Source organism: Haliotis asinina, chromosome 2 (genome assembly GCF_037392515.1).
Source record: "Haliotis asinina isolate JCU_RB_2024 chromosome 2, JCU_Hal_asi_v2, whole genome shotgun sequence".
NCBI lineage: Eukaryota > Metazoa > Mollusca > Gastropoda > Lepetellida > Haliotidae > Haliotis > Haliotis asinina.
Window position 1 is genome coordinate 66,408,007 of NC_090281.1, and position 25,389 is coordinate 66,433,395.

The 25,389-nt window shown below is 40.2% G+C and overlaps 1 protein-coding gene across 2 annotated transcripts; it reads left to right on the forward strand.

Moving 5' to 3' along the window:
• LOC137272810 (glycine receptor subunit alpha-2-like) lies at nt 1-25,145 on the forward strand. Of its 2 annotated transcripts, none has more exons than XM_067805213.1 (9): nt 1-136; nt 5,837-5,948; nt 9,023-9,111; nt 11,516-11,583; nt 13,741-13,967; nt 14,604-14,686; nt 18,944-19,090; nt 23,744-24,120; nt 25,014-25,145. In XM_067805213.1, exons 2-9 carry the CDS (start codon nt 5,860-5,862, stop codon nt 25,143-25,145), a joined length of 1,212 nt encoding a protein of 403 aa, XP_067661314.1. In that variant the 5' UTR covers nt 1-136; nt 5,837-5,859. The 2 variants fall into 2 exon arrangements, with proteins under 2 accessions (XP_067661314.1, XP_067661313.1); XM_067805212.1 differs by lacking the exon at nt 1-136 and adding an exon at nt 5,708-5,754.
• Nucleotides 25,146-25,389: the final 244 nt, after the last annotated feature.

Genomic DNA, 25,389 nt, shown 5'->3' on the forward strand with positions numbered 1-25,389 from the left:
CGTCAGCACCTTATTGTAGCAACACAATGCCACTGACCTTTTACCTCACCGAGGTATATTGACCGGAGTCACGTGTGATGGATTTACTGCGTTACTGAATCGGATGACTGAATCGGATGATACCATGGACAGACCGGTATGTAGATATGCTTAGTTTCATGTTGTATCGGATGCGTAGTGTTTCCTATTAGTAAGGTCAGGGTGACTGCTCTTGGTGTTAACCTATCGACCAACTGGGCCAAATGCCTAGCTGTTGCCTCTCAGATGACAAAGATCTGACTGACATTTTTTACACTTGTTATGCATGTTACAGAACAAATGCTGCCGACGTTTAAATACCAGGGACCGATTGTTCCTGTCTCTCTTACATTTACTGAGGGAAAAAAAAACCGATTCCTATAGAGACAACAATATGTGACACAGAGTTGTGTGAATTCATGGTAGTCACGTTGTTATAGTGTGTATAGCCACCAACACAGTCACCCTTCATCTCCATGGCGATGCTTTGTGGAATTGTCTGAATATAGCCACCACCGATTCCGCCGCACTTAGAAGCAAGGTGGTTCCTGTTATGTCAGGAATAATGCCGATGCTGTCTGTCCAAGGCCCACATGAGAGTAGAGTCTAGAATCATTTTCGTACAACAAGGTCAAGGATACTTGCTCCATGATACCCTTTGGAATTTAGATCGCATGCCTGAAGGGAATATTTGATTTGAAGACACATTTGGCCCTTGACGTCAACCTTATGAGATATCAGTGGCCAACCATTCACACATAGCAAATGCAATTGAGTAGGTTGTTACGTTTAAATCAAACACACTAACATCATATTATGTAATCATTCTGGACAGCCATTTTGATCCTCTCGATAGTATACGTCGCCGTGGGTGCTAAATAGTGTTTTCATGGTCTGAACCGACACATCCACAAGCAACGTCATACTGCCAGGAAGCATACCTACCAATCTGTCTATTTCACAGACACGTGGAATGTCAGACCTCTCCCAGAACAACGAATCTAAGTGCGTTTCTGACTATATCTGAAGATTTGCTCTGAGCTGAAATGAATGCGTCAGGTTGTCAGACCAGGTTGTCAGCAACACCTGCTGGCCATTTTTCTCGAATACGGCATTCTTGTAGCAAATATCGTGCCATTCGTGTTGGCCATTTTGCTCTAACAACAACAGGTCTGTAGTGTTTCTTCCACCATTTTAGCCCTCCCTTTCTGTGGTTTAAGTGATTCCTATACGCAAGTCATTGTAACATCGATGTTAGCCTCGTGTAATGAGCTTATGAGCTGTTGGATTTTATAAGGTGGATCATGACATCAAAATTAGGACAATGCCAATGTATGGACTGAATTGCTATAAATGCATATTTGTTTACTAAACAGATTTACAATTCGAATGTTGTTTTAAATAGATGACCTATATACTCTGTTGTTTATCAAATCACTACGGGAACTACTGCCACACAATGCATTCTATCCAGATTATAAATTCAACCTTTTTTGACAAAAATGGGAGCCGTGCCAACTTGCATTTGTCAGAGAGGTACACAGTATCTGGACTGCCGGTTGGCACACTTTCATGTTTGTAGCAGCCGCTGAGGGGGTTAGATGGCTGACTAGAGATTACAAGTGTCTGATAGGTTAGTTTCAAATTGCGAATATATCTTTTATTCATATTTTGTAAAAACTTAGTACTGAGTGTTTATTAATACCCTGTGGGATATGGTGGCTACGTCAACCAGAGTCCTAGTCTGAGAGGTCAGTGCATGTGCACATTCACAGCAGCAGGAAATCAATACACGTCTCTTGCGAACACAAATAACTGAGAGGATAAACTAAACAATGCGTTTGGATGCCACAGGAAATGGAATGGATGAAATATAAATGTGGATATGCCACACATTACCATGTGATAATACGGAATATAATCTTCCATAATGTGTAAATATAATATAATACCATTAACACAAATGGGGGATATTGGATTTACAAGATTGATGAAATGCAATTGATGAAGCCAAGGAGGAAACAGATGATAAAGAGACCGTATGGCACCGAGCACAATGTTGAGTCTGACGATAATGTACTTGGGATGCCAGGCTTATTTAGCAAGCTATTCCCCTCTGTAGCTAATCCATAGCTGTCCATAGTACAGAATCCTAAATGGAACATTGTTGTATTGTCATGGTTTTAATAATATATTTTATTCATCAGATAGAGCGACAATTCCAAAGGTCTAAATATGTCGCGTTGCCGCATTGTAACCCATCTGAAATGTGTAAAGGAGCCAATAAGCAGGATGGAAAAAGCAGTATGACAGTGCAAACATATAGTCCCGAGCAGCGACGTAGGGCTCCATGATCTCTATGTGACCTAGGCCTTTATGTGATCTAGTCCTTTATGTGACCTAGTCCTTTAGTACGAGGGTAGCATTTGAGAACATGTTCAGAGGAGGAACTTAGAGTCAGTACGAGATGCAACACGAAGCCTGTGTAGGGATTTATGTACAGGGGACATGTGATCTGGTTTCAATATATTTCAACATATTCATGGATTTAAGTATGTCATTTGGCGCCACTTGAAAAATATTCTGAAAGGAAACGAACCCATTATTAAAACTACCAGGAAGAAAGAAACTTGAAACAAGCTGCGTTATTTTTAACATGCAGCACAACACCGACACTGCTCACTGTTCGCTTCCTTCGATGTTTGTTTATGTTCCCCGAGGGTACATTAACCTATGGGCCCCGAGGGACCAGTGAATAACGTATTTATCTTACAGAACAGTCCAATGTTAATTTTGAATGATATGAAGCTGGTGTACAAAACTTTTTCTAGCCATCGCTAGATTTTGCTAACGGGAAGAAAAACACATTTAGAGTCATTTCCCTTTCATCCATTTGCATTCACAAACATCGGTAATTTCCGTACCTCATACATGATTAAGTATTATTCGAGATAACGATTTACTACCACGAAGTGGGTTCGGCATTCCCATCAGGGTATGTAGAAATGTCTCTCCGTAGTCTTATGAGCCATTTGATTATACAATCCTCAATCACAGTCTACATGCACATACAAAATTTGACTGAAATGTACCTGATTTCTGAGGTGCGGATGTTTTAAATGTATTTGACAGCTGGAAATCGTGAATTGGCATAAAAAACATAACCAAGAACATGTTTGTAACATGAGAAAGGGTCGTTGAAAGAGAACCAGTGTTGCGGGGTCAGGTGAAGAAACAGTTTCCTCTTTAACATGACCGGTGTGGTAGCCTAGTGGTTGAAGCTTTTGTCGTTTCTCCGAAGAGCCGGGTTCGATTCCTCACATAGGTACAATGTGCTAAGTTCATTCCTTGTGTCATTATTGTGTGGAATATTGCTAACACAAAATTCACTCACTCCTGTTTAAGATGCCGTAGCACTTTAGTAGCCATCATCCCCGATTCAAGTTCTCTGACCGAGAACAATAGCAAAGTTCCCTTCCTAATAGTGTTTGTTTCTCGAGATAAAAAGATCCATGTAAAAAAATCCAAACAGTCTACAGAAAACACACCTATTCTGACGAGTACATTCATTTCTGTTCCAACCATTCCCGCATACACTTTGTATAATAGCGTGTTTATTACAGTCATCAAAGAGTCACGTTTTTATTAGTTACATGTAAATTTGAAAACGATTATATATATTAAAACATGTTGACTGTGATAAGCAGCCTCTGTCACAGAGAAAACTCAATGTCTGGTTTATTGACACCTGTGTGCCTAAATGTCCGCCTGCATGTATGGTAATGACAATATGCAATGCACAACAACAATCACTGGCCGTGGTAGGACAATGCACTTAGCGAGACCTTACGTTAGTCAGAACGTGTTGTGGCAGACAACCTTTTACACCTTTCCGAATGGTCTCATGGTTACAAGGTCCCTACTATGGTGATATACTGCGGTTTTTGGTGACCTCTAGCCCGGTATTTATATTGCATTAACCTGTATTGTATTAATGTTTTAATTTGTGATTGTGTGCTGTTTTACTTTCCTTTGTTGACAGATATTTCCAAAAATATTTACTCCCATCCCAAAACCGTCCGGCAGTACATTGCCATCAATAAAATCAGCCTCAAATTTCAGATTGTGTCCAACAACCTTGGCACTTTTAAAATAGCTGTGGAATTCCTTGCTTTCATCTTGACGTGTATCACCAGAGGATCATTCAATAAATAGATATGTGCCAAAGTACACAATAGATTTTCTATCATGAAGAGCTTCCACATTATTCAAACCCCGACGCCCAGAACTAATAAGCATGTATGAACGATTAAGAGAGGAACGAGGGTGGTGGGCTCTGTTATCAGACATGATCCTTCTGGTCAGGCGGTCAAGACTCTGGATGTCCTGTTTTGTCCAGTCAACTACCCCAAAGGAATAGGAAAGGACTGGCACACCAAAACTATTGATGGCTTTAACTTAGTTTCGAGCACATATATCTGAACTAAAGATTTTCTTTAAGCGAGATTTATACTCAGCCCAAAGTTTGTCTTGCATCTGGGCATTCTGGAGCTTGTCTCAAACTTGCATTCCAAGTTAGGTGTAGGCCTGATCCTCCTTCCACAAAATGCTCAATAAGTCCTGTCCCCTGTAACTTGACCGATCCACCATTAACTATCTTGCCACATTTCAAATGAAAAGTATTACACTTCATGCCATGTCATGCCAGTTTCATAAGAGCAAAGGACTCGACAAGGAGAACCTGCTCTTTCAAATTGGTATCTCCTTGGCAAGGAGCTCCATGTCCTCTATGTGAAGGAGGTGTAAGTGGTGTTGGGGATCTGTGCTGAGGAATTCCGGCATGGTAACCCTCCTCCTTCTGAGCAGAAAACTCAAAGGATTTAAAGACAAACAAAAAGCCTAGGACGAAAGGAATCCCCCTGGAATATTCGTGGGGGTAAAGTATTTTAACATCATTTTTCTCCTGAGAGGATACAGAAGTCCCAGAACATTCGAAGTCAATTTTCATCTACCAGATTTTTAAACGTGGTATTATTGTTATTTTAATTTGTGGCCAAATGTAAGCACATGTGCTATAAATCCAGCTTGGGTCCATGCCAAAGTACCACATGTCCACATGGACAATAGTATGGTGATCTACCTTTAGCTTTTGGCGATATATAGCCTGTTGTATGTCGTATTGTCCACATGGTGTTATTAGGTTTTTACCAAACGTCCTAGTTTTAATTCTAACTGGTAGTTTAGTCATTTTACCATCCTTTAAAAACAGGTTTTATAATATCCACACACATTCTTTATCAACGTTAAAATTGTTCTCGTCACGACATGACTGAAACATTACCGATGTGAGTTTGAATATTAACTCACATGTCGTTGATCGTCACATTTTGGTGTATTCCTCTAAACTGTGCTGTTGTCATCCATTTGTGACAAGATTGTTCAGTTAAGGTCCAAAATTGACTTTCAATCGACTTCCAGAAATAACAATAAAGAACTTGCAGGTGTCATGAGTGGTGATCGATATGCCAGTCGTTCATGATTGTGTTAGCATTAAGTTTTAATCGGTATGCGGTACTAGCGTAACGATCGGGAAAGTAGGCGGGTGGGGCTTACCGAAGAGTCCTTTAGAACATTCAGTCCTCAGAAAGACCGAACTGTTGGGTGGGTCTGTGGGGAAGAGAGAGAATGTTTCATTACATCTCCTCATGACCCATGTGTACTTCAAGACATGCAAATGTTGGTAACTTTTAGAGATGTTTTTTTGGAAAAAATATTCGAAGTAATTCACTGACCTCAACACTTCATTCTCTTATTTCAGGGATCCAGCCTGTGATAAACAAAATGGCGGTTATTGAACTGTACCTCTTATTCGTGGTACTTTCATCTCAGGTGGATGCTGGTTGTGGGAGTGATGTTTCCAAACTTTCAAGGTGAGTCATGTTTTGTTGTAGAGAACCCAGTGGATAAGGCCCAAGTGACATACATATGGACGCGTTTGCACGCATGTACATAATCACGATGCATTTCGCTTTGTACAGTTGTACATTTGGTACTGACATTTGATGTATTGACAGCAGTGTTGTCAGCCACATGGGTCGTGTGGAAAGTGAACACATTCAGACTCACTTGTTCAGGCAGGACGTATAGAAAGAAAATAGAATTTAATTATTCACTGTAACACAACGCACTGAAGAGCAAGCTACAATAGGACTAGACTGTTAGTTTAGGTTATAGACTTTGACAGATCATGTTTCATGTCTTGTCACATTTACATTTTCCCCCTGACATTCACGTTTAGTTCTCCATTTTATTTTACTTCATCAGCTTACTAGAGTTGTTCAAGTTTAATTCCCCGCATAATGCTAATGGCATTTAGTTGATATCGTTTAAATCCCAATGCACAACAATGATAGCAGAGTGTGGTTTTCTGTTACAGTTCTGTTAGATAGAAAAAGGACTATGTTTAGATAGTGAGAGACAGCCAGTTTAGATCCAACTATGTCGGAAAATGGAACAGATAAATACCTTAGATCTCTTTACTCAATCATCACAGAAAGGGATGGTGTAGGTCAACCGAGTGATTCGTTTTGTGAAAGCTTAGAGGAAGAAAACAAATAGTTCTTGAATCTGTAAAGGAATATATTTGCAAAGTAGATCAGAATCCAGCAAATTAGGAAAAGACTCTCTGTCCACTAGGAGTACCATATGTTATGTTTGGGTTACTGTTTGGGGGCAGTACAGATACTATTGTTGTAACCGATGCTTATCGTATGAGGTGACTAATGTGAAATTGTGGCCAGACTCGCTGTAGATCGATGCTCATACTGTTGATCACACGACGGTCCAGTCCAACCACGCTTGTCGCAAGACACGACTAACGGGATTGGGTTGTCAGGCTCGCTGACTTGGTTGACATGTCATCGGTTCCCAGTTGTGCAGATCGATGCTCATGCTGATGATCACAAGATTGTCTGGTCTAGACTCAATTAGTCACAGACCGCCACCATATATCTGGAATATTGCTGAGGGCGGTGTAAAACTAAATTCACACTCACTCACTCACTTATTTAGTGCACAATTTTGGGGGGAATAGATCGAGGAAATATAACATTATCACGTATCATGCATAATGATGGATTGGTTTACATCCAGAAATATCACAGGTTTATGATGATGTTACATGTATATCTGAACACTTGTCAAGTGGATACATTCACAATGTAGTTGCTTGGACAAAACAAGATATCCAGACTCTTGACCGCCAGACCAGAAGGATCATGTCTGATAACAGAGCCCACCACCCTCGTTCCTCTCTTCATCGTTTTCGTTTATATACAATGTATGCTAATCAGTTCTGGAGGTCGAGGTTTGAATAATGTGGAGGCTCTTCATGACAGAATTTTATTGTGTCCTTTTGCACACATGTATTAATCCTCTGGTGATAAACGTCAAGACTCACGATGAAAGCAAGGAAATCCAAAGCTGTTTTAAGCGTGCCAAGGTTGTTGGACACAATCTGAAATTTGAGGCTGCTTTTATTGATAGTAATGCACTGTCGGACGGTTTTGGGATGGACAAAGAGACTTATTTGGAACAGACCATAACTTTATTCAAATTTTTGTGCGATGATATTGTATTTCAAATAACACTGTTTTTTGTTTGTGTTTTTTGTTTGTTTGGTTGGTTTTTAAATTAAACGGTGGAAGTATACGGATCGTCATAACAAATTACAATGATGTAAGGGATCTTATAGCTGCAGGCTGTGCTGAAGGAAGTCAAGTGTACATCCGTGGACATGGTGTAATATCCTGGTACCACTGTTGGTGGGATGCATGTGCCGTTAATACGAAGGTAATGGAGAAGTATTCGTCAACTTTATGAGCTGATGTTGGGACCCAGTGAGTAGAAACTTTGCGTTCTTCTCACTCAACATCAAATAGTTGGAGATTGTCCACGATTTGATATCCTGAATGCAGGACTTAAACGTGTTGGTATTGAGTGAAACATCGTCTGATTCCAAGGCATTGCAGAGTTGCGTATCATCCGCATACAAGTGGTAGCCAACGAAATGCCTCCCTCCAGATAATAATAACTATGGGAAGAATGCAGACTGTGAACAGAAGAGGGCCAAGAAGAAATCCCTTGAGAACGCCATATAGCAATGACGACCTTGATGCTTTTACATCTCAGATTTGGACAGATTGTGTAAAACCATGCACATACGAAGAGATCCAGTTGGGTGCAGCTCCTCTTATCCTAAGGGGGGGCAGCTCCTGTTATCCTAATCCGATCTTCAAGGGGATGGATGAGTAACGTATGACCTGTGGTATCGAATGCGCTCGATAGGTGAAGAAGCAGAAGCGCTGTCACCTTCATCTGGCCCATGCTGACAAAGAGATGTCGCTGCAGTTTCGCATCAAAGCCGTCCGTTTCCGTACTATGAGATGTCTTGTAGGCCCACTTGAACGATTCTGTGATGTGTTGTTTTTCTCACGTTGTACCTTCAGTTTGCAAGGCATTGCTTTCTCTAAACATTTAGATTAAATGAAAGGTTGGAAATTGGACGGAAATGCTCCAAACTGTCTCTTTAGAACTGGCGTGGGCATTTCGAGCATTAACAGAGGAGAGAGTTCATACCCTTCCAGACTGCAGGTGTAACACAGGCTTCAACAGCCAGGTAGGAATGAGATCCAGTGGGGAAGGTTTTGATGGTGCATTATTCCTGATATCCCGTACAAGGTTGACAGAAACGGGTCCAAAGGTTTCAAACACATAACCAGAGAACTTGCTCCCATCAGGAACAGAACTAGTTTGACTGTATCCTGCATCAAGATTGGTTCTTGTTCAATGTGTCTTGTCCTGAAAGAATGTAGCAAAGTTGATAACAGAGAGCCGTGCTCGGTAAACTTGTATTCAGAGGTACGTTTTGAGGTTCAAAAGTTTCAACAGTTCTTTTGTGTTTTTGTTTGGCAATACAATGTATGTTCTTATCTTCCGCTTTCAGACGAGAGTTGATAAGTTTCCTTCTCAACCAAACAGATGCTAATGAGAAAAATGCGTATGACCCACGTGTTCCTCCAGAATATGAAAAAGGTAAGTGTATTTCATAAAACTTGGAGTTGAATGGTCAACACAGAACATGGCTGTAAATTTTACATCAATAAAAACTAATGGATGTGTTTAATGGGACGCGGGCGGGTGGCTACCGTTGCTTCTTGCATAAACGGATTAACATGGGACGCGGGCGGGTGGCTACCGTTGCTTCTTGCATAAACGGATTAACAACAACCATTTTTTGAAAGGGACAAGATGAAAGGGACATATTTATTGGTTGCGTCCATTTCCGCAGTCACTTGATCTGCATATCTGCTGTTTAATTTACAGGGGTAAAGATGTTTCAGTGGTACTAGAGGTGTATTACTGGGGTAAAGGGAGAGATGTGGTTAGTAATGGTGTATTACTGGGGTAAAGTGAGAGATATGGTTAGTAATGGTGTATTACTGGGGTAAAGTGAGAGATGTGGTTAGTAATGGTGTATTACTGGGGTAAAGTGAGAGATGTGGTTAGTAATGGTGTATTACTGGGGTAAAGTGAGAGATATGGTTAGTAATGGTGTATTACTGGGGTAAAGTGAGAGATGTGGTTAGTAATGGTGTATTACTGGGGTAAAGTGAGAGATATGGTTAGTAATGGTGTATTACTGGGGTAAAGTGAGAGATGTGGTTAGTAATGGTGTATTACTGGGGTAAAGGGAGAGATGTGGTTAGTAATGGTGTATTACTGGGGTAAAGTGAGAGATATGGTTAGTAATGGTGTATTACTGGGGTAAAGTGAGAGATGTGGTTAGTAATGGTGTATTACTGGGGTAAAGTGAGAGATGTGGTTAGTAATGGTGTATTACTGGGGTAAAGTGAGAGATGTGGTTAGTAATGGTGTATTACTGGGGTAAAGTGAGAGATATGGTTAGTAATGGTGTATTACTGGGGTAAAGTGAGAGATGTGGTTAGTAATGGTGTATTACTGGGGTAAAGTGAGAGATGTGGTTAGTAATGGTGTATTACTGGGGTAAAGTGAGAGATGTGGTTAGTAATGGTGTATTACTGGGGTAAAGTGAGAGATGTGGTTAGTAATGGTGTATTACTGGGGTAAAGTGAGAGATGTGGTTAGTAATGGTGTATTACTGGGGTAAAGTGAGAGATGTGGTTAGTAATGGTGTATTACTGGGGTAAAGTGAGAGATGTGGTTAGTAATGGTGTATTACAGGTACAAAGTTAGAGTGAGCTTCTAAGCCGCAACCCAGCTAAACTCCAGCTATATGGTGACGGTATGTAAGTAACTGTGTCAAGACCAGACAATTCAATGATCAAAAGCATGAGCATCGATCTGCGCAACTGGGAACCGATGACGTGTCAACCAAGTCAGAGAGCCTGACCACCCGATCCTGTTAGTCTTACCTTACGACAAGCATGATCGCGTTTCGTTACAAGCATGGGTTACTAAGTTGGAGTGGAGCGGGGTGGAGCGGGGTGGGGTGGGGTGGGTAGTGTGTGCAGTACTGGTGATTTGTAATATTGTATTAGGATTAGGACAGAGTATTCAAATAGCGCCCATATCCACGCAGTTAATATCTGCTCAGTGCTGTGGTATTCTCCTTTCGGTCATTGTATGTCAATCTCAACGGATATCATACTTTGTATCTCAGCTCCCTGGGGATCATAAACTCTTGCAACCACTAGGTTGACCGTGTTATTGAGGCTTTCTTATCCTTACGGAGTACCCATTCACCGCTGGATGGACTGTAACACATAGTCACTGAACTTCCAAGTTTACTGAACGTTGCTGTACCCGCAACGAGGTATATGCGCAACCATGTGGCAACCATCTGGTCACGTACCAACGGATGCGTGAGTGCACAGGGCTGTGTACTGCACACTAGGGGTAGTTGCAAGACTGAGAGAGTCTGCACACAAGGTGATTTTACAAGGATTTTACACCAGGTCACAGGTGGGTTCGATCCCGACACCTCAAGCTCGCTGGATCACTAGCCTGGCGCCTTAGCCAGCTCGTCCACCTCGTAGAGGCGGTGTAGTGATAATAATCAAGTATAAAAGGTATGAAGTTAGATCGGTGGTTAGCAATGGGGTATAGCGAGGGGTAGAGCTAGTGTAGTTGTAATAATGGTATATTACAGGCATAAAGTTCGGGGGTGATACAAATTGTGCATTATAGGTATAGTGATAGAAAGGTGGTAGTAATGCTGAAATACAGATACAAAGTTAGACAGGTAAAACAAATTGTGTGTTAAGGGTCTAGTATTAAATTAGTAGTAAAGATATTGTGTCATACAGGTATAGAGTTATATACAATATGGGGGACAGCGCTTTAAACAATGAGTCAGCAGCAAACACACCACACCAGTTAGTGACGTTTAGTCAGCCTTCACATGACAAACTTTGTCACACGTAATGAAAAGAAACTTTCTCCAATTATATTTCAGATGTCCCCACAAATGTGACAATAAAGCTGTTTCTCTTGAGTTTTGACTCCGTGAGTGAAACCACTATGGTAAGTGTGAACTGAAGTGTGACCATTGAAGTGTTGATGTTGCACCAGCAGTGTAAATAGCAGTGTTTGAATGCAGCAGTATATATCTGGTACAATATGCATGCAAATATAAATGAAGAAGTTATGTACTGGGCATCTGCTTGCTCCTCATTTTAAAAGCAAATGAAGTGAAGTTGACAAGGTATTTAATCATGAAAGTGTTTTTGGCAGTATATAAAAGTTTACATTTACACTGTGATGGAAATTTGTAAAACAACTTGGCAGGAGGCCAAGTGGACACGCTAGACAGACATGGTGTTCTGTTTCTACATTTGGGAAGATACAAAATGGACCAAGTCTTTCACTTTTACGTATTCCTAATTTTCTACCCTGTGATATCATGAGATGACTTCTGGACGTACGAAACTTAAAGAGTAGTCCAAAATGCATCAATATTCACCATATTTAAGTAATTTTCGTATTCATTGTATAACTTCTTTATGCTCTGTAGTTAGCGGGCTAGTTCAGTCTGCGCAAATGGTATATACTTGTTGTTTTTATTAATCCCTCATTTGTTGTATGAGTAGTTGGAGTAGGACAAATGGGAGTATGACTAATGGGGCATGACAGTTTTCAGTAAAATCTGGTAGTGTACAATGACCAGTGTACCATTAACAAATTTCATAACACAGTTATCCCTCACTTTTCTTTTCAGTCCTTCATCATGCTAGATGACAAAGTTTTATACTACCTAGAGTTTTATTACAGCTTTGGGCACATCCCTAGCTAGCAGTGTTTGTGACGTTAGTACGTGGTTTCCATCGAAACGTTTTCACAGTGCATGATTCAAATTAAACAGTTTATTCTCAGTTTGAATTGTATCAAATTGTAAGGTTGCCCACTTGTCGTACTTTGTCCTAGAATGGTTTTAATTTTCGTCTAACTTGTCCAGTTCTTTCCGTGAAGTCTTGCGAGATGTTTACATCATGGTCCCGCAGTTCAGAAGTTGATTTCAGGATTTGTGCCTCGGATTTGTAGCCCTTGAATGACACAAGTACCGGGTGATTATCACGGGATCCTATTGATATAACACGAGCACTGACTATATCAACTGGTTCCTCAGTTCACCAAATATCTAGTACTTCATGCACTTTTCTTCAGTGGCGACTTAGACCTCGTTATGTTCTTCAGGATTAGTGTGAAAAATCAACTTGTTCATTCCCGATTTATTTTCCACGTAATCTCAGTTCCGTATTTTCTCCTGAATGTCGGGATACATTGGCGGGTTTTTCTCTGTTAACATCACCGCTAACCAGGATAACGAGTAACGAAGCGTCACGGTGGTTGGTGAATGATTGGGTTTTCACCACACAGTTGACTGAGTGATATCATGAGATATAGTGACAGAGGAAGTACTTATGAGTCACCATCAAATAATTATATTACGAGTTAATCTTTAAAAGGTTCTGGAATGTATTTTACAAGATAAGGTTTGATTATGCGGCTGACTTTGCTAGAATCTTTACTGAGAAGGTGCAATGCCAAATATAACATTTGTTACAGTTGCACCAGGTCTCATTGCCGTGAGGTATGGAGCTCAAAATATAGCAATGTACCAAAGACGATTCGGCCAATCCTCGTCAGTCATTGGCCTAGCCCCCTTTAAATGCATCCCAGACATTAAATAGGAATCTTCGAGAAAGATATTGGATGATGTGCAGACTCACTGCGGCCTTCTGCATTATCAAAGCGTACAGCGCCCAATGTCAGCAAACACATTTAGAGGAAACGAGCAGGAGGCCAAAAGGATTTCGTACATTTGTATCTCTCCAATGCCATCTTGGTGTATACATGTATATAAGTGTGTCACTCATGTACCACCGTTGGTGGAAGTTGAGAAAAATAAAACCTTCGAAAATTGTAAGTGAGGACTACATATTTGGCATGTTGTGCCTGATCTTTACAATCACATTCCTGCCAAAAGGGATACTAATCTAATTATATAAATAATTTCATGAGTTGTAGCCAAACAGACCAGGACAAGTGTTTTGACGCGTTTACGATTATAGCCATCTATGGGTGATGGGATAGGCGAAAGGTTAATGCAGTCGCTCACCTCATGAAAACCTGCACTGGATTCTGCACAGTGAGGAATGCCTATTCTTCCTATCTTTTCAGGATTACTCAGTGGAAATTTACCTGACAATGTCATGGATAGATGAGAGACTTATGTTCCTGAACTACTCCAACTCGAAATGGCTTGAGATCGACACAAAAATAATGTCAGAAGTCTGGGTACCAGACGTCTACTTTCGGAATGAAAAAGAGGCTTCTTTCCATGAAGTTACGGTGCCTAACAAGTATATGCATCTCTATCCAGATGGCCGTGTGAGATACAGCATGAGGTTGGTTTGAGAGTTGAATAACATAATCTGTTGTGAGGTAACTTCATAGACTCTTGGCTGGTTATTATCATTAACTACAAATATTACACTCAATATTCCCAATATAAGTTCACTAAACCAAGTACTTCTTTTTATGCAAGTATACACACTGGACAAGACAACTCTCCACATCGTTGGAGGTATGTCTTCCACATGCACGGGGCTGTTGTGTTTGGGCGTTTGAATCAGCAAGGGTTGTGTTTCAGCACCCTTGGTTTTTTTTCACTGTTTTTGACAATGTGTCATGTCACACAAACTCAACACATATTGAATCAGTTGCTTTACTGCATGTTTCAGCATGTCGTTTAATGTGCCTATTAATCATACAAAAGGTTTCAGTTACCTCAGAGTATAAATGACCTCACCATGTTTAAGTTTATACGTGACTATCAAATTTTAGGGTGTTCGCATCGTATGTATCGCACACGCATTGTACCGCATGTTTGTTCCTTAAATGCTGGGCAGTAAGGAGGGATATTACCAGTATTAGTTTCATAAGTGATTTGGAATGATTTCATCAGAGATTTAGAGTGAGGGATTTGGAGTTAAATGCTTGAAGAATGTTAATAGATCTAATACCTTTGTATTGTATTGCAGACTATCATTGACCCTGAGCTGTCGGATGACACTTGTCAATTTTCCACTTGATTCCCAAAATTGCCCAATGCTGATACAAAGTTGTAAGTATGTTAATGAAAACGTTCCTGATTTTTTCAAAACTAGAGCCTCTCACAATCTGTCGCTGTTTTCCTTGGAAAAAGCTCTGGGTCTTCAATGATATCCCACCCATTAAACAGCTAATTTACTTGATGTTTGGTTGCCTGATTATAGAAGTTGAATAGAAGAACCTGCCTAAGGGCATCATCTCATGATTCGGCATCGTTTGCCATACATTAATCCTTTATTGCCCCAGTTGAAAACTAAATCGCGTCAGTTTTGTTTTGTTTATAGGCATCTGTGTTCTTGTTGATTAGAATTGTTATCAGTCGATCCAAAGACAACCTAAGTCTAACACAATTAAGCACAAGAACTAACATGGGACAGAGGGCCTTCGAAGCACCAGCCCCAACCCCTTGGAATAAGCTGCCAGTGTCCTTGAGATTACTGTCACCAGAGTCTACATGCAGCCCAGATACCGAATGGAAACGCTGCCGAGTCGAACCCACCAAGAACTTTCCGGAGAATATGTAGACTCCCCAACACTGACGCCTTCTACATTACTCAGTGTGTCAGAAGGATTGTTCTAGTGGTGAACGTGGACACTCTCCTCATTTACGTCAAGAGTTCAGGAGGCACCAAGAGCACTGAGAACAATGGGTTGTCTGACGACAGGATGCTACTGGGATGCAGTCCAGACATTTCATAGGCGAGGTCTGCATATTTAGCATGCTTTTCCTGAATCTTGCCAATCGCGAAGCTGTCAAAATGGACAGAAATTCAATTATATAAATGAATTCACTGGCTTTATACAACATCAAGTTTGTTGGCAGAAATTCTTGTGAGGCTGCATATGTGCCTGTTCCATGATGCCCTGGACATATTCAGGGTCGTACCAATGATGGGCCTCAAAGAGAAGCCACAGGCATAGCGGCGATGGTAGCAAAAGCAATGAGTCATGGCATCATTTCGCCAAGAAAGGGCATCCACTGACAAGGTGTTAGGTAGTCTCTGTAATTCATTACAGTGTCGACATTTCATGTTAATATTTCTTTAAGAAACTCATTTTAGCAATTGCGTGTAGTAAGTGATTGATCCTGGGCAACGATCCTGGGCGCTCAGTTTCACTTTTGAACTCTTAAATTTCACATTTTAGACCAGGTGGCGTCATCCAGCGAAAGGAGTTGGTTTGATTGCTGTTCTGTTCTACACACTGCATGCTTTCTCTGAAAGCTTCTGCATAAATGACCGAATCTGGGCAGACTTGGTGAATGACTTAACCTGGTTTACTTCAATCTCTGTACCATCTAGCAGTACATTGCCATCAACAAAGTACCTGTGAAATTCCTTGCTTGACATGCATCAACAGAGGATCATCCGTCAAATAAGTATATGCAAAAGTACACAACAAAATTCTTCCATAAAGAGCATCTACATCAATCAAACTCCGACCTTCAGAACCGATTATCATATGTTAACAACTCAGAGAGGAACAAGTGTGGTGGGTCCTGTTATCAGACATGATCCTTCTTCAGGCAGTCAAGAATCTGGATATCTTGTTTTGCCCAGTCAACTACTCCAAGGGAATTAGAAAGACCTGGCACACCAAAAGTACTGACGGCATTTAGCTCTGATCTCTAGATTTTTTAAAGTGAGATTTGTAATCGGTCCGAAGTTTCTGTTAAATCTGGGCATTCTGGAGCTTGTCTCGAACATGCATTCCAAGTTTCGTGTAGGTCTGATCTTCCACAATATCCTCAACAAGTCCTCCCAACTGTAACTTGACCGATCCACCATTAACTACCTTCAAATGAAGACTATCGATTTCATATCAAGTCCTAAAAACATATCACTGAAAAAGACTCGGCAAAGAGACCTTGTTCTTTCATACTGATATCCCCTTGACATTCATGTAGAGGAGACGAGTAAGTGGTGTTGGGGATCTGCGGTGAGAAGGTCCGGGATGGTAATCTACGTCTTCATTGAGCGGAAAACTCAAAGGATTTAAAGACAGACAAAAAAGGACTACTGGAATCAATTCTGAAGTCTACATCTGCGAGTACACCTCATGTTTAATCATTAAAGTCTTAAGTAAATCAAATAGTCGCTCAAGCATCACATAAACAAAAGCCTCATCAAATTCGTGGGGATGAGCATCCTGGACTTATCGATGTACGACTGACCCCTGATGTACGACTTTTATTACAACGAACTGAAAACACAGTAGGGTGATTGATGTACATGGGCGCGGATTTGCTGTTGATGGCAATTCATACCGAGAATGTGTACGCGGACATGGCAAAGCACATGTACCTGTACCACATGAGCAATTATCCCACAGACCATCCACTGCACAGCCAAGTCAACAAAAAGGTTCTTTGAATGAGATGGCTTGAGACCGAAAATGTACTCCATTAAAAAAAGCGGACAACGATGAAATCAGAAAGGTTTAAGGCGTGAAAAAATAAGTGGTGAAAAAAAACATATGAAGAGGCTTTTTTCGTGGAACGGACCTTCAGACAAGAAATAAACATTCTGAGAAGCGACAAGCTCACGAGTGATAAACAGTCTGAGAATTAACAACCCATCGCTGTCTCCCATGGACATGAAAAGATGGATTGCCGACCATGGCGTCACGACATATACGAATGGACACACTTGTATTAAATAATTAAAAACAATAATCAAATGGTAATGGAGAAAATGTGCTACAGCCATCCTAGATACTGGAAAGGCGCGGGTGCCGCCCCGAAACTCGCCAAAGCCACCAGAGTCTCCGGAGACATTGTTAAAGCATGTCTTTGAAAACAGACTCTGGCAAGTCTAGAGCGTCACTGGCAAGTCTAGAGCGTCACGGTACATCCTGAGAAGAAAATGTGATATTTTGATACAGAATCAAGTGCATCAAGCCGACAACTTGTTTCTACCACATGATAGGGCGAGACGTCAAAGGTACAAGTATGCCCCGACATTCGTGGATGTCGCCAGTCACTATAAAGAAGCCGTACAACTGACGACGAAAGATTCGGCCGAAGTGCTCAAACAGATCACCAAAAACAGTCGCTTAACCTGTCATGCTGTCTTTCAGATCAATCCTGAATGTGGTATAGCGGGAGCTCATCGCAGCCAAGCAATCGTCGAGAGATTCAGCCGGACCCAAGTCAAGCGCTTATTCTCATACAAGTGTGGACAAAATGTGATTTCTGGTTTTTTTGCAAGCTGCAAAACTATCTAAAATCTCGAAAGGTTTTCAGCTGGTTATTACTGGGGTTTTTTCACGACACAAAACGTTAAATTCAAGTAGACATGGTTAGAGAAAGGGAACGTTGTCTCTCTGATATAGCAGAAACTGAACTAGCTATTCCTTGGTATTTCGGCTTCTCAAACAGAGTAACCTCAACTGTGGTTTCTGTATGTTTTTTTGAATGTTAATACTTGTTGGTTATGCTATTTGTTTAATTCAGAATTTGAATTTTGGTGTTTACCTTGTCTCTCTTTGAAGATATGTATGTTTTGATGAGATTTGTGTTGGCAAACACACCAACAGATCCTGGGCGTGTTTCAGTATTCCGTTTATTATTGCTCGTTAGTTTTGCCTTGAGAATGAATCGACTCGCTGGGAGTCTATATGATCTAGTTTGCCTTGACGATTGTGATGTATGAACTGAAGCTTGTGCGTTTAGTTCCCGGGTCAAAGGACCCGTCTGTGTAAATGTGGCATCGGCTTGGCCAGAGTTGATGTATCTAAACTAGAGTTGTGTTTTTGGCAATGTTAGTGCTTGTTTTTTTTATATATGTGTATATATTTCAGAGGAAAGATTTTTGTCTATGTTAGGAATTTTTAGTTCATGTGATAGCTGTATGTTTTTGGTCTGGTGCCTCCCATGTTCGGAGTTGACTGTACCTTGTCAAATAACATGATCGTAGTCACTACATGTACTTTAAAAGAGTAAAGCAGTGATGGTATAATCACTCTGAAATATTTTTGCACAGATCATGTAAAATGATAATGTGAAATGATATAGATATGTCGATTCCAAGCTATAGACTGCGCTACTTTGATCCAAACTGTTTTGCATTTGGGAATCAACAGTACTCCTGATACCAGTCAAATGCACACTCTTTGCTGAAAGAATATTCATATGCATCTATTCATACATTAAATAGGTTTGGCCACATTCTGGTGCCAGTTATGCTAAAATACAACTTCCATCTTTTATAAGTTTGATAAGTGCACCTCGGTGCTTCCAGAAACATAAAAATACCTACTCTGTGTACAGATACGTATACGACGGAAAATGTGCTGTTCAGCTGGGACGAGAAAGATCCTATCACATTCGATGAGGAGATGAAGATGGATCAAGAACTCCCCCAATTCATCATAGAAAACAGCACAACCGAGATGTGCGAAGTGAGAGCAGATCAATGTGAGTTAACCGTAGCAGTACTAAATTACACTCTAGAAATAAGTCAACATAGTAAATAACAGGTTAACTTGCAGAGTTAACAGTTAAGCCTTACTGTTCAGTTCTGCCTGGTGATGGGGCTGGGCTGGAACAATAAATCCAAGAAGTAAGATAGCCGTAAGATTTGTCCTGTAGTACTACACCAACTTTTAAATGCCTTTGAAGATATCATATCTACATTTAGCCTTATTCATTATCATATTATGGATATAGCTTGTGCATATTGCATCCTTTGAGAGTTTTTTCTAACTTTCACACAAGTGTTAGAAGGGCACATGTAGCCATAGCTGCAACATGTACTTAGTTCCAGTGATGTGCAATATTCAGTAAATTGGGACTCATATTGCAGTTTTGTATGAACAGGTTAATAAGGAGCTTTTTATTCATCATTGTAAGTAAAACTGATGATATTAATGAAAATGACACACCTTTCATGTATACTATGTCAAAAAAGAAACTTCACATTCTTTCTTCAGGGCACAATAAAAGAACAAGAGATGGTAAGATGGTTAAATCGTTATTATTTCATTGCGGATATCTGTGTGATGTACTCGATACACTGACAGTGCCACAATCAGTTCCATTAGGCTACACCGTCGTTCGAAAACATGGGTATACAGAATGTCAAGTCACAAGAATAAAAATTTGAGATTTCTCAGTTCAAAATTGTGCATGGCAGCCCCTCGCATTCACCACTGCCAAACACCGTCTCCTCATCGACTGCCTGATGCTTGTGAACACGTGGTTGGGGATTCTGTGCCATTGCTCTTGCAAGGCAGCGGGAGGTTCCTGCAAATTCTGACGTTGGTACCTAAGACCACGAAGCCTTCTCCCAAGTGCATCTCAAACGTGCTCTATTGGATTAAGATCAGGGGACCTCGGTGGCCAGTCCATGACGTTGATTTCAGCGTTTTGAAGGAAATTTCTGGTCAACATCGCGGTATGCGGCCGAGCATTATCAGGCTGGAACTGTAGACCTGGGCCATGAGCCGCCATGAAACGAACGAGTTGAGCGGTGAGCACCTGGTCGTGGTAAGAAGCAGCTGTGAGGTTTCCACGGATGATCAGACGTCGGGAACGGTTGTTCCCACAGAAAGCACCCCACATCATGCAACTTCCACCCCTGAATCTGTCCACATCCTGTATACAACACTGGGCATACAGTTCACGACGTCGTTTCCAGACTCTATGCCTGCCGTCCGCGAATCTGAGGGTAAACCTGGATTCATCGCTAAAGCCGACTCGATTCCTGTCTCTCTGAGTCCATCGGAGGTGACGTTGGGCCCATAGCACACGCTGACGTTGATGAACATGTGTCAGTATTGGCCCACAATATGAACGTTGAGAATGGAGATTGGCAGCCCGCAACCAATTTCGAATGGTGTGTGAGCACAGTCGACCTCTAAACATCTCAGCCCTGGTTCGTGTAGCCGGCAGAAATCTGTCACGTAGGTGCCAGTTTGTTGTAGACGACCTCGCAAGTCACACACAGTACGACGGCTGCATCCCATTGCTCTTGCGACATCAATAACTGATCTTCCCGCTTGCAATATTCCAACGGCACGTTCACGTTGCACATTGGACAATCGTAGCATTTAAAGTACCGTTAGAACTGTGGTTAAAAAGTGTTTTTTTTTCAATTCTTGAGGCCAGTGCAAACATGTGCAAATGAAGATGCGAAGATCATGTGATCGACTGCACATGTAAAACCTAATTTGGCACCAATGTCATTTGCACGACGAATGGATGGGTTTGAGTGGGTTTTGATAACGTTTTTCTAGAGTCGAAAGATAGGGATTCCACTTCGGATACATAGATGTATCATCAGAGAAATATTATTCAGAATAATTACATTTTGTGAAGTTTCTTTTTTGTCTCAATATATATGCACACATATTTAAAGGAATTGCCTTGTGTCATTTTATAGGCAAAACAATTGTGTATATTAATTGGCCAGGTGGGCGTTTGTCGGAAACACTTTATGATTCACTGCTCATAACATCATTGTTTTCAATAGTATTATTATCAATTCGTATTCGATTAAAAAATGTCATGAAGACAGAATATCAAACTCCATCAATATTTATACGAAAATTGTTTCATAATATATACCATGTCATGTCTCTTTTCCATACCAAAAGAGCTATCTTTTTGCACCTTTAATTGCACCGTATGAAGAAAAATAGGTACATGATCATTAACCAAGGAAATTCGTATTCTAAAAAATGTTCGGGTATTGCGAAATGTTAATTTTCATTTACGTTAAATTGATTGAATGTGCGCGTATTGCTCACAGTAAGATACACAGTCAACCCGTTTAATTGTTAATATATTCAGGACACTATTTAATGGTAAGATCATTCATTTTATGTTTTGTCAAAAGAGAGTTAAATTCTGACATAGAAGCCGAGACATTTTATACAATTAATGGAAACTGGAAAGACATATGCTACTCAGCAAACCGACGTCGCAAAATGTATAAAACCTGCTTTCTCATGACATTGTGGTAAATTGTCATCTTTTCGTATAAAGTTTGAACGTATCCGCTCACACTATGGAACTTTGTTTTGAATAGTTTGGTTCACCTTGAACAAAACATTAAAAAAATACAGCGTCCATATCCACAACAAATTTTCTTCAAGTTATCTTCATTAGATTGGCCTAGTGTTAAACATAGCGGAGTTATTCCCACTTATCTTATACATGTATGACCTCTCTGTCGTCGTCTGACGTCATACAGAATGATAATCCTCGGTTCATCTTGAGGTTGCCTCCAACTGTGTGAATTATCTGATATAGAGGTTTATCACTCACAATAAAGACGTTTCTGCAATTTCCACTGGCTTTCAACTTCATTTTGTCATTCAGTATTTTCTTATTATCCTCTTTATCCAAACTACGACATATAGCGATGATGACTTCCGTGTGTACAGTATCGCTTGTTAGTTGACTCTTTCCTTTCCACACTAACAATGACAGTGTGAGCGGTTCCTTGGTGAGACTACTAACTTTCTCCAACGTATTTTAATTGCTAGATTGGGGAAGGTTCTTAATGACAATGTTGAGGTGTATGACCCGTGATCTACCTGCGTCTTCATACTGGACTATAAGTTACGTAACTGGTCGACAGTCTATTAACATCACCAATGGCAGATTCAAAATCTTTCCTCACCTTTAAGATCGCCTTATCTGATATACATTTCGTTGAGGGATGCATCGTATGACAGTTGAAGCCAGAACTGGTGCCTGTCAGGACTTTTACATAGTAGAATGCTAAAGTGACAGCAGACCCCAAACTTCCAATGGACGTCTGCGCGAACCTCTTCCCTTGTTTCGAAACAAACTCATCCAGCATAGAGCCAACTAGCCTCGGAATTTCTGCTCCTCATTGTTCTTTTTCATCTGCATCTTTATGAGAACCCTGTTTACATTGTATTTAATTAAAGAGACGCGCCACTATTCTGGACTCCAGAAACTCACTTCACTGTCCACTTTCTGACACGGAATTTGACAAAAACAAGCATGCAGTTGTTATAAATATATGCTAAGGATGAACACACAAAAAAATGTTCTTTTTTTCAAAAACTCAAAATTTAAACTTGCCCGCCCGTGGGCAAGAATGTTTTGTTTGGGTCAAAATTCATGTTTTGGAGGTTTCTTGGATGAACCGAGATATTCTGATATTCTGAGCCGTGTCGTATTTCCAGTCTAATTTGTTTGTATATTGGGGGAGGCTGACCAAGCTATTTTGATATTGTCAGCCAGAGTGTAAATCAGCAATGGTTTTTAGCACTAGCTGGATGATGTAAGTTTGGTTTAGGGGAATAAATCCTCCCTGTCTAGATACTGTCGTTGTCTATGTGCTGTTGTAATGTTTAGCAATATTTGTAAATAATGGAATGCAAAACAGATAACCAGGTCACTGGCATGAATATTGATCCGTGAAGTTTGAGTTAATATTGGCAATCTTATGAATAACAACTTCTTGCATTTCATTCATGCTATGTTTCGATATCGATTCCTGTACCACTGACAACGGTACAACAGTCTGTCTCGAAACGACACCCCAACGAAGTAGAAGCTGTTATTCCTTTCGTTGGTCAGTATTGTATTTCTCAACTTTTGAAATGCCGCTCAATGATCGTTTCAGTTACTGTTAAATATTTATGATGTTAATGAAAAAAATGATTAAATTAACACCTAGTCAGAATGTACTGGCTTATGAGCATATCTGGTGATTGGGACCCCCGACTTCAGTAATTTGGAGGTACGCAGGTGACAAAGCACTTTGACTTTAACATTTGTTACAGCTACAGTTATATAATATACAAATCCAGATTTTAAGTAGCTAAGATCCACTATTTTGATTGATTTGGTGCTTGCTACCGAGTCCCACAATGGGATATTTGAGCATTATCAGAATTGTTCCCACCGTGCTAACATATACATCATGTCAACAGCACATTATATCTGCAACAGACAGGAAGTCTAGATGAATTGCTCAAAGGAGACTGTGGACATATTTCATCATGCAATTCATTAGAATAGTAGTAATTGCAGGTGTAAGAAGAGTATTTCTGTATGTAATATATTTACTCTTTTTTTCTTTTGCAGCATCCTTTGCTTGCATCAAAGCATTTTTCACACTGAAGAGAGACATACGCTATTACATCATCCAGGTGTACATTCCAAGTATCCTCATCGTTGTCCTCTCTTGGGTATCGTTCTGGCTGGATCTGGAGTCTATCCCTGCTCGTGTCTCACTCGGTGTTCTCACAGTCCTCACCCTTAACACACACGGCTCAAATGTTCAAGCCAATCTCCCTAAAGTGTCGTACATCAAAGCCATTGACGTATGGACTGTCACCTGTCTTGTGTTTGTATTCTCAGCCCTGTTGGAGTTTGCATACGTGAACGTTTTAACCAGAAGAGGGGAAAAAGAGTTGCTTTCTAGAAAGAAAAATAATTGTTTCTGTGATCAGAAAATAACAGTGAGTATATTTTCTCTCAGCTTTGACCATTTACATATTTTTGTCTGATTTACTTTGTTGTTCTGGAGTTTGAATGTTATAAATATGTATAGAAAAAGGACTGTTGCATGAAAGAAAAAAACGTCTACAAGCTGGAAGTATATGAACCTATAAAATTGTTAATGATGAAAGATAGTAAATTGGCAATGTTTATATAGTAGCTATGTACCAATCACGGTGTTTGTTTGAGGGTAGGGTCTTCACTGTAGCACAGAATGGAATGTGCAGGGATGGTTAATGATGTAGTTTCTGTCAATGGCGGCCTCCATTGTGCCTCCATTCCAACTACTATTACCTTTGCTCGTAGATATACTGTAACCTTTCACATATATGAATACAATGTCATTAATGTTATGTATATAATTACGCCAGAAAGACTGCACATCACACAACTGAGTAGACGTGTCACACATCTGTGTAAAAGGAGAACAGAATTTTATGATATGGAAAGGTTGAAATTAATTAAGGAAAAGGAATACCTCCTTGTTAACGCTCAGATTCATCCATTCCTTAACGTCCTTAATGAATACGCGGTTTAAAACTTATCCAAGACTCTGAATAAAACTACAAACAGGATAATCATGTCGGGCAAATCTGCCAATTCAGTCATGAAAATTGTTTTCAATAACTCATAGTTTTCACATGGGAAACATACAAACATATGCCAAACTGATGCATGTCCATATACAAAATGACATTTTTTGTAACATAATACTGTTATTAGGTTAATCCTTTCCTTATTTTAACCGTTATATAAAGGGGTACCCTTCCAGAGAGTGTGGTTATGTTTCTGTCATATGCATTATGTTTGACATAACAGGAAATGCCTTCATACCTGCTTACTTTTTTTTCAGCAAACCAATAAAAGTCCTGCAAGCAATTATAAAGTAAAGGCAAGGCGTGTGGATAAGATTTCAAGACTTGGGTTCCCCCTAAGTTTCATTATCTTCAACATTGGATACTGGTTCATTTACGTGTATTCTTAGCAGGATTACAGTGTTCTGTTGCAGGAATATATATACCAAAGGTCGTGTACGTTGTAAGGAGGATACTGCTTGTGCCTGTCCATGTGTTTTTATTAGATGTGATTATGACATTGAAACATAACAATTTGTTGAAATGTGTTTTTATTGCAATCAAATGTGAGGGCACAGTGGTAAATTCAGTGACAGAATCCATGAAGATATAGGCTGATGTCATTGATTTCTGGACAAATGATTGGGCGTGGTT